Source organism: Ursus arctos, unplaced genomic scaffold (assembly GCF_023065955.2).
Source record: "Ursus arctos isolate Adak ecotype North America unplaced genomic scaffold, UrsArc2.0 scaffold_2, whole genome shotgun sequence".
NCBI classification, from domain to species: Eukaryota; Metazoa; Chordata; class Mammalia; order Carnivora; family Ursidae; genus Ursus; species Ursus arctos.
The window spans coordinates 38,371,194-38,380,831 of record NW_026622874.1 but is presented as its reverse complement, the minus strand read 5'-3'; the positions used below and the strand labels follow the sequence as shown (position 1 = coordinate 38,380,831).

The 9,638-nt window shown below is 46.2% G+C and overlaps 1 protein-coding gene across 1 annotated transcript in view; it reads right to left on the bottom strand.

Annotated features, from left to right (window-relative positions):
- Positions 1–454: 454 nt before the first annotated feature.
- Positions 455–9,638, bottom strand: part of IPO9 (importin 9) — a 53,416-nt gene continuing 44,232 nt past the window's right edge. Inside the window, exons 15-24 of the mRNA XM_026480668.4 lie at positions 8,345–8,571; positions 6,345–6,493; positions 5,700–5,828; positions 4,699–4,974; positions 4,270–4,436; positions 3,523–3,656; positions 2,727–2,849; positions 2,195–2,299; positions 1,901–1,977; positions 455–1,466 (exon numbers count right to left, since the gene is read on the bottom strand). Of these exons, the coding sequence (XP_026336453.1) occupies positions 1,356–1,466; positions 1,901–1,977; positions 2,195–2,299; positions 2,727–2,849; positions 3,523–3,656; positions 4,270–4,436; positions 4,699–4,974; positions 5,700–5,828; positions 6,345–6,493; positions 8,345–8,571 (1,498 nt within the window). The 3' untranslated portion in view covers positions 455–1,355. The remainder of the gene's footprint in view (positions 1,467–1,900; positions 1,978–2,194; positions 2,300–2,726; positions 2,850–3,522; positions 3,657–4,269; positions 4,437–4,698; positions 4,975–5,699; positions 5,829–6,344; positions 6,494–8,344; positions 8,572–9,638) is intronic.

Here is a 9,638-nt window from a genome sequence, read left to right as displayed (position 1 = left end):
GCTACAAAATCCTCAGGCTTCCCTAACAGTCCTGTACAGCAAATGCCCCACAAGTGGGGCCCTTTCCTCAAGAACATAGACTTAAATTCACTTTATACTGTATTTCTCATCTGCAGGACCACAAGCCTAAAGAAATCTCTTGTAGCTACTAAAACTGGGCACCAAGTGTGGGCACTCTCAAAACAGGTAGTGCTGGGCTTTGCCTTCCTCCCCTTGATTTATTATCCTCACTCACTCTCTGAACCCACAAAAGACTGAAATTCCGAATTAAGGGACTGCCCTTAAAAATCCTTGGACGATACTAGTTCTCTAAGAATCATTTCGAGCTAGGTGAGCTAAAACACACTAGGGTGTCTACAGGGCTCCACCTAATCCTTTTCCCCTTATTCTTATTTTCCTTCTAAAAGGAACAGAAGGCAGATGTGCTGGGACACCTTATACCATGCGGACTAAATTCATTTGTAAAGATTACTTTACTCTCCTAGAAAAATACACATTGCAAATTTGAGGGCTACAACTTAACCACTTTAGAGGATTCCTGAGGGAGAGGGGGTAACCTTTGAATATCAGACTGTGTGGTGACGTGTGGGAGAGGAATATTAAATATGGTTGGGTCAGGAGGACTTTTAAAAAAATGTTTTTCCCATTTTTTTTTCTAAAAAAGGAAAACCAAGGTGCCATCTGTCTGGCTTATTTTGTCTGTGTGCATGTATACACAGGGATAGCTTGGGGGGAGGGGCTGTGTCATGCAATGAGGCAAAAACAAGATGACTTCCTTTGACAGGGGAGCCTTAGTGTTATAGGAGGGAGACAAGGAGAAGTCACTGGAGAGGGCTCAGAATGTAGCTGCTCCCTCTCGTTCCTATGGAGAACCCAGAGCGTCTGTGGTGGAGGGCAGAAAGCAGAATCATCTCTCTAGGGTATTCCTATCTGAACACATCAGATGTCCTATGAAAGTAAACAGGTCTGTTTTAGAGTATAAATGGTCATGACTTCCTGTGCTCCTGAGGTGGGGCAAAATAATCCATGAACACATAATCCTTCTGGGCAATATGTTTCTGGAGTGGCCAGCAGAGGACTCTAGGAACAGAAGTGAGGGCACAGGTGGGGAGCAAAAGGTTCTAGAGATGGAGTCTCTTCAGGGAGTCTTTGAGAAATGTCCTTTGTTCCAGTATTCCTAAGTGACAGCACTGGTGAGCTTGGTCTGAATTGTCAGGGTCACTCTGCAAAGACCAAGGGCCAAGAGTCAGGAGGCCACTCTAGGTTGAAAAGAAAGTACATCTTGAGGCCAGTTAAGGGCTGCAAAATGGTTTGTGGCTGGGCCAGGAGGAGCAGATGTGGAAAGTCTCCGTTTTTTAGATGCCAATGGTCTGCAGAACCCGCCTCTCGTTGTCATTAAGGTGGCCTGAGAACATTATGTAGCAGGGCTGCTGAGCAAACTGGCAGAGGAAGTCCGTGAGATATGCCTGGAGGGAAGAAAAAGAGTGGCATTACCGAGGGTTCCCAGGCTCACCGTCTGTAGCAGGGCAAGAACCCCAAGTGGTATGGGAAGCACTGGCTTTTAGACAAATGCCAACATCCTGAGGGGTGGCTTTCTACATTCTTAGATCTAGTTCAGGTTCAACCCAGAGCCTAAATTCCATAAAGAGACGAAATTTTCCCAACAGATCTCATATTCCACCCAAGGACCTTCACAAGATAGCCAGGTCGCAAGAAATTGGACTGCCATACTGGCAGGTGTAACACTAAGGTGCAAAGGCCCAGCCCACCCAGAGCCCTTGACTACTCAGCAAGACAGGAACTCTGCCCTGAAGCTCCCAGGATGAACTATAAATGGGTTTGAGGCCATATTCCTGACATTGTCACTTGCAAGACATCTATCTTCTCCGGACATTCTCACCTGCAGATCAATCTGATAGAGAGGATCCTTTAGGGCATCAGGGTCATCTTCCTCATCATCCTCGTAGTAATCCTCCTCTGTCAGACACAGCCAACATAGAGAGGGGTCAGGGCAGAGGCCTCTGCTTGTGCCTCAAATGGGGAGGCATCACCACATGGCTGGGGTACAAGGGCTAAAAGAGCCCAAGGAACGTCCCTTGTGGGCCCACCTCTCCCCTTTCTTTGGCACGCAGTTCTTGGTACCAGTGCACAGAAAAGGTATTTAGCATGGCTGTCCTCTTCTCAAACTGCTTACCATATTTACTTGTAGCGAGAATGTCAGATAAGAGCTGGCCAGCTAAACCATCCTCTTCCTCCTCTTCGTCCTCCTCCTGGTCCTCCCACATATCATTGGAGTCATCTACTTGGAGAGGAAAAGCAGCTGGAGCACGCTCACACGTTTTCCCTTCCCAAATGCAAACAGGCCAGAACAGAAGGGTCCCAAGGGTTTTTGCAACGTGGCCTGTGGCCAAGCCCTCCCAAAATGTTTAAATGGAAGAACTGAGGGTGTTCTGGTGGGTAGATAAAAGGTTGAGAAACTCCTGAGACAAACCAATCAGAAAGGGCTAAGCAGCTTGCTCCTGGCTGCCTCCCACCCCAGCCTCCGAGAGACATCATAAGGCAGACTTGAGGAGTGGCTCTTCACGTGTGTAGCAGTGCTAGCCACATGACAGGCATGCAGCAAACATTAAACAACCCCCAGTGATTCAATAAGCCAAACTGATAATTGGAACATTTGTAACATGATCTGCCAGGCTAAAAGTCTGCTGGGAGTGAGCCTGGTGCACCTTGACCCCACTCTGCAGGAGTGGCCTGGCGTGCGGCATTGGCCTCCATGACGTTGGAGAGCTCATTGATGATCAGCTTCAGGATCTTGACCAGCAAAGGAATGTTCGTCCAGCGCTCAGGGTCTGGAAAGGAAAGGAAAGGCTTCTAGGCAGACTGTCAGTGGGCTCCCGTCTGGCAGTGCTCCCTGTCCTCCCGCGGCACTGCTCACCAGACACAGTTCACCAGCCCTCAGACTTTCCACCATTCCAGACCCTATCCAGTTGCCAAAGAACGACTTAGGGTTAAATAACTTCATTCTGCTTGGTGTTCTAAGAGTTCAGAAATTGGGACAGGTGAGAGAGTTCAGGAATTACAGGAGGTAGGTTTTTGCTGGTAATAAAGCTTGGACACCAAGTAGCTGTACAGAGTGCGATACTCCAGCCCCCATGACTTGCAGCTTGAGAAACAGCATAGCTGATGATAAAGCTACAGCTGAAGACGGCAGCCTTGCACTCGCTGCTTACTGAGATCACTGAGATCACAGGCCAAAAGCAATCTGATAACAGAGACATGTTGAAATGGGTATCACAGCCCCTGAATGAAGCTGAAAGTTGGGGTACCTGAGACTGTTTTTGCCAATTTTCAGCAACAAGAAGGAACTGTCTGTTCTGATCCTTTACCTATAGCTTTTTTGTTCCTTTTTATCAAAGCCGTCACTAACAATTATATTTTAAAAATCTAGATCACAGTACATCCCTGCCTTCCACCCCACTTAGCCCCTAGGGAGGAGACTGGACGGGCAGCAGCATCACCCACTTTTGGCTGACTTAGAGCGGGTGCGGATGCCCTCATCCATGCTGTAGATCTCCTCTCCCTTCACGCGGATATCCTGTAGCCGTTTGTCATCTGCATTGATGCCATGCTGGAGCAGTTTACACAGTGCCACAGAGCTAGCAAGGAAGAGCCAAAAAGGGTCAATCAGCAACCCATCTAGAGTTCACTCCAAGGAGATAAGCAATTATGTCCTAAGACTCTTCTCTTGGTTGGTGAAAATTTTGTTCACAACTAATTAGAAGAGATAAGAGAACTTAGCTGAAAATGGGATTTAGTGTTCATGAGGATGGGCTAATGAGTTTTGAACTTCTTGAACAAAGCTAGGGTGGGCAAGGATCACAATGGCTGGCCACACTGGCAGGTGCAATGGGGTGATGAGAACCAGTGGGAGGCAAGTCGAGGACAGGCAGTTAGCGAGCCAGGGTTAGAAGGCTTGGGTTTATAAAGCCAAGTAAGCCACCAGCAGTACTTGGCTGGTGAAGTCTGTGGCAGAGGAGTGTCTCTAGCCAGCAGAGGGGGGAAAAAGAAATATGGTGTACTTCTGTCGACCATGTTTTGGAAATTTCAAGATGGCAGCTATTCAAAGACACCGATTAACAATAAAGAAATAGAGGGAAAAGGGAATAGAAGGGGCAGTTTGCCATGTTGAACAAAAATCAATGAAGCAGTTAGGGAAAGAAGAAAGGCAAGGAGAGGGCAGAATGCCCACAAAAGAAAGATGGGCCCTACCTGACTTTGCCCTCATATTGTCCATAGAACAGATGCTGTCGGCTTGTCCATTCAGCCATTACAAACTCCAGGGCGGGTTTGCCAGTAGGTCCTGGGAGGCTGCACAGGAACTCCAAGAGGGGTTCCAGCTGAGTGTGTACCAGATGAGCGAACACCATGATCAGAGACTAGGAGGGAACAAGAAGGACGTCTGCTTCAGGCAAACCAATTTCAGAGACTTGGGGATGAGGGGGAATGGGGCCGGCCAGTCAAGAAATAGGGAACATGGAGATTTCCTTGTCAACATTTCTTGGGCCAGAATAGACAGATTTTACGTAACTGTTCTGCAAGGACAGTAAGACAAAGTAAAATACCTCAGGACCTGTATATCGATTTCCGTCTCTACCACCTGGAGGTTGGGAAAGGCCGCCTTCCCCACTGTCCTCTTACCTGCATGACACTGAGCGTTTCTGCCTGCTGCATCTTACTGAGGATGGCACGAAGAATCTGGTCCAGATTCTCCCCCAGCTCCCGCCCTGCCTTGGAGATGAGGGTGGAGACGAGGCGACCCACAAAGGCCGCAGTGAACTCAGAGGTACGGGGGTCCAGGAGCTGGCTCACCACTTGCATCACGTACCACAGCCCATTGTGGCCCTGCTCGTCGTGCCACTGGGCCACCTGCTCCAGTGTCACGGACACATAAGCCCGCAAGCACTCTCCACCATTCTAGGGAGACAAAGATGGCAAATGAGATCAGCAACAGGGGGGACAGATGTCAGGAGGCCCTCAGTCAGTATGGGCAAATGTTATTCTTAGAGGCGTACGCCTCGTAAGAGTGAGGAGCCTCCAGGGTTTGTGGTGGGCACATACTACTGGAGTCAGGAATTTACTGTTACGGATATAGCCATACACTACACAATCCTTGCTTTAGCTAATCAGCTGTCTCAAAAATGCGTATTTCTGATCACAAGGGATAATGGCCAAGTAAACTAAGTTTAAGCCATAAAGATCTACCTCTGGTACCGGAAAAACATGTTTAAGATGTAAGCAGTGATTATGGACACTATAGGTCTTCATGGGAATAAAGACAGACCTATATGAACCGCTGTCTGCCTAGAGATTTCCAAAGGCCTATCACTTTGCTGACTGTATTAAGTCAGAACAGACATTCCTATAGCTTTAAGTCTATATGTCTGTAATCTCATCCACATTAGCAATACCCAGATACAGATGGGTAGGATGTCTGGCATCCATAATAAGATTACAACATATCCCAAAGCAGAGAATGCTTGGCTTCTGCAGTCTAGACCTTTCCTGGGTCCCTTGGTTATATATGGATTTGAGAGACCTGTATCTCAAAAGCATGAGACTGTGTCAGCCTTCTCAGGCTACTATAAGCCCACGGCCAGGGAGCTATCTTCCCTTTTCTAGTCACCACGGCTCTCAGATACCTGCATGGTGGCGTTGTCATCCGTGTGAAGGGTGCACTGCGCCACAGCAGGGAAAGCTTGGCAGATGAGGAGCTGGGAAAGGGGAGGCTTTGTATTCCGTACTACTGTGGTCAGGATATCTATGGCCGTCTGAAGGAAAGAAGAGGGAAAAAAAAAAGAATCAGAACTGCCCCGAGGGTGGGGGTTGGGGGTGTCCAACAACCAAGATCCTTACTGCATGGATACAACATAGCAACCCAAAGAAAGCTCATTAATTTTCATTAATGAAAGTTTCTGAAGGAAAGAAATAATTAGATGTAGACAGTGCTCTCAGCCTCCTCCTGAGAGCTCGCTGCTTGCTTGGATGGGGGGTGGGCGGTGTACGGCGGTGGAGCGACAGTCTGGGGACATTCTCCGCAGTGCTGCGTAGTAACAGCACTCTGTTCAGTTCACCGAGGGCAACTCGGCAACAAGGAGAGCCATTTTCTTAAAGCCTCAAGAATCACCCACTGTCCTGTGGGCAAAGTAGCCCAGGAAAATCACCCTATGAATCTCTAATGCCACTGGTTGCCCGTCAACTAGGTGGGATCTACAGGTGACATGTGCAGAGCGTGTGCACGCTCTTTCGCACACCTCCCCCCACACTGGTGCCCCGTAACCACTTACCGCACACAGCCCTGCAGGGATCTTGTCCGCTGGGGCCTGCATTATGCTCACTAGAGTGGGAATCAGCCTCATCTGCATTGGGCCCTGACAGGCTTCAATCTGGGACAGCTCCTTGAAGATATCCTGGGCCAGCGAGGCGACGACAGGATCTGAAGCGGACAAGGTAACACAGAAACCCCCAGTGGTCTGCATGTGCTTTTGGCTGAATGATGCCTGTCATTTGGCCCTGACCTAAGCTAACAACTTCTGCTTTGCCTACACATCACATACCTGGGAGCCGGTGAGGCCGTACGAATAACCTGGAACAGGAGAGATGCTAAATCTCCAAGAGCCAGAGTATGCATGGTTTCTTAAGTCAGACTGGCCAGTAATAGCTACTCCTCAAGTGAAACTTGGCTCTTTTTCTGGGGCAAATTTTTAATGACTTTGATTCTTATGAAATCTGGATTATGAAACCAAACGCGTAAGGAAAAAAAAAATCCCCACTGATACTTTGTTAAGAAGACATGAAAGTTTCAAAGATTGCCAAAACACTCATTGCCAGGTTCCCCCGTGTTGAAGTGGAATCATATACATCTCCCAGGGGTTAGTCGTGATAGAAGAAAGAACTCCCAAGGCATTTCCAGACAAAAGGCAAAACCCACAAGGCAGAGCCTTGTGAAGAAATAAAACTTGGGCTTGACCTATTTCACCTACTTAAGAAACATTTCCTCCTGAATCTACAGGAAAAAATAGAAAGTGTGCAATGTACTAAGATACATGTTAAAAGATCACTGCAGCATTACTTCGAGAAAAATTGTGAACAATCTAGATGTGCATTAACAGAACGGGCAAATTATGATACAGCCATTTTATGGAATATTATGTGATGGCTGAGAAGAATGAGGTATTTAAGAGTACAATGTGGAAACCTCTTCAGGACACTTTTTTTTTTTTTTTAAGATTTTGTTTGTTTTGTCAGAGAGAGAGCGAGTGAGCGTGTGCACAAGCAGGGGGAGTGACAGGCAGGAGAAGCAGGGTCCCTGCTGAGCAAGGACACCCCAATGCGGGACTCAAACCCAGGACCCTGGGATCATGATCTGAGCCGAAGGCAGATGCTTAACTGACTGAGACACCCAGGCATCCCCTTCAGGACACATTTTAAGTGAAAAAGCAAATCAAATAAAATGTTTAGTATAATATATATTATATAACTCCTACCTCTATATATCCTGTATTTCAATACTGACACTCCCTCTACAAAAACAAATATCCTCAGTATTTTTTCTGGTAATGAGGCATTACACAAGTAAAGTGTTGTTAATAACGCACACTCACTACTGAAAAACTTAAAATGTAGGAAAGTATTCAAGGAAAGAAACATCTGGAATTCCACCACCTAGAGAGAGACCTACCCTTAACATTTTGATGTATTTTCTTCTGATATTTTTTCTATGTACATTTCTATACATTAATTCTTATCTAAAACAAACCCCAAACTTGGGATTATATTCTATGCGGTTTGGAAAACCCTCTATTTTCTTCTTATAATGTGAGCACTTTTCCACGGCGTTATCTATTCCCTTCAAATTTGATTTTTAGAGGCTGCACAGTATTCTACTTTACGGATATAATACATGTAATTAATCTTTTTTATTACTTCTAAATTTTTGCTACTACAAAAGCCATGTGACAAACCCCATTGCTGGGGACCCTTCGCATGTCTTTCTTCGGTATCTCACTTTCTACGTTACAGCTGTAGGCCTCTTCTTTTCGGAAGATTTTGATGTAGCTGCTCAATTTCTTACTTAATCGTTAAAGTTCTGAATTGTACCTCTTGCCTGCTAACCTTTCACTCGTCTTCTCCCCCAGTTCTGACTGCAGGTGAGAGTGACAGGAAGAGCTACTCCACTCTGTGGTGTTCCTGGAGCTCTATGATGCTAAGGACCATCAGACCCAAATTCACCAGCCACCACCTTCCCGTTGGTGTCCCTCCTCCACACACGGTCCTGGTGGCATACCATTACTGTACTTCAGGAAAATAGCGATGGTGAAGGGGCAGATTTTGCTTTCCATGCTTGCTGTGAACTCTGGGTCTACTGTACAAACGATGCACAGGGTCTCCATCACCAGGTTGAGGACCTCTGAGCTGAACTGGGCTGCTAGGTGAATTAAGCCATCCAGGATACTGGGGAGGAAGGGCTGAAGCACGTGGGTACTCTCTGAGACTTTTAGTTGGTCACAATAACTAGAGAGAGAGAGAAGTAAAGAATTACTCATAAGTGGATCCCTTCATTCCTGGTTTTTCTAGTCAATATCACAGATTACAGCATTTATACGTGTAGCTGTATGAAGCTACTTGTAGAGTTAGTTTTTACTCTTTCTGGGGCATATTTTGTAAACATCAGCACCACCATCTCTATGCTAATTTATTTCTGCTTTGGTTTTTTGCTATTTTAAACTTTCATCCCTCTCCCACTCTGTCATATCATTATATTCACATTATTAAGATGTTAATTAAATGTAATTCCTAAGATTACTGCTTTAATCACATCCTTCAGATTTTGATATATATATTCCTGTTATTTTTCAAATAGTTACAGCTTCTTTTTTTTTTTTTAAGATTTAAAAAATTTCTTTATTTGAGACGGGGCAGGGGAGGAGCAGAGGGAGAGGGAGAAGCAGACTCCCCGCTGAGCACAGAGCCTAATGAGGGGCTCGATCCTATGACCCTGAGATCAAAATTAAAAGTCGGACGCCTTAAATAAATCTTAAAAAAACCAAACCAAACAAAAACAGGATTGGGGGAGGTTCTGAGTGGCTCAGTCGGTTGAGCGTCTGACTCCTGATTTCAGTTCAGGTAGTGACCTCAGGGTCATGAGATCGAGCCCTGCATTAGGCTCTGGGCTCAGCACAGAGTCTGCTTCAGATTCTCTATCCCTCTGCCCTTCCCACTCGTGCTCTCTCCAATAAATAAATAAATCTTAAAAAAAAAAAAAGTCAGGGGCATCTGGGTGGCTCAGTCAGTTAAGCATCTGCCTTCTGCTCAGGTCATGATCCCAGGGTCCTGGGATCGAGCCCACGTTGGGCTCTCTGCTTGGTGGGGAGCCTGCTTTTCCCTTTCCCTCTGCCTGCTTGTGCTCTCTGTCAGATAAATAAATAAAATCTTAAAAAAAAAAAAAGCATCAGGTGCTGAACTAAGCCACCCAGGTGCCCCCAAATAGTTATAGGGTTTTTTTTGTTTTGTTTTAAAGATTTTATTTATTTGTCAGAGAAAGAGAGAGCAAAGGCAGGGGGAGCGACAGGCAGAGGGAG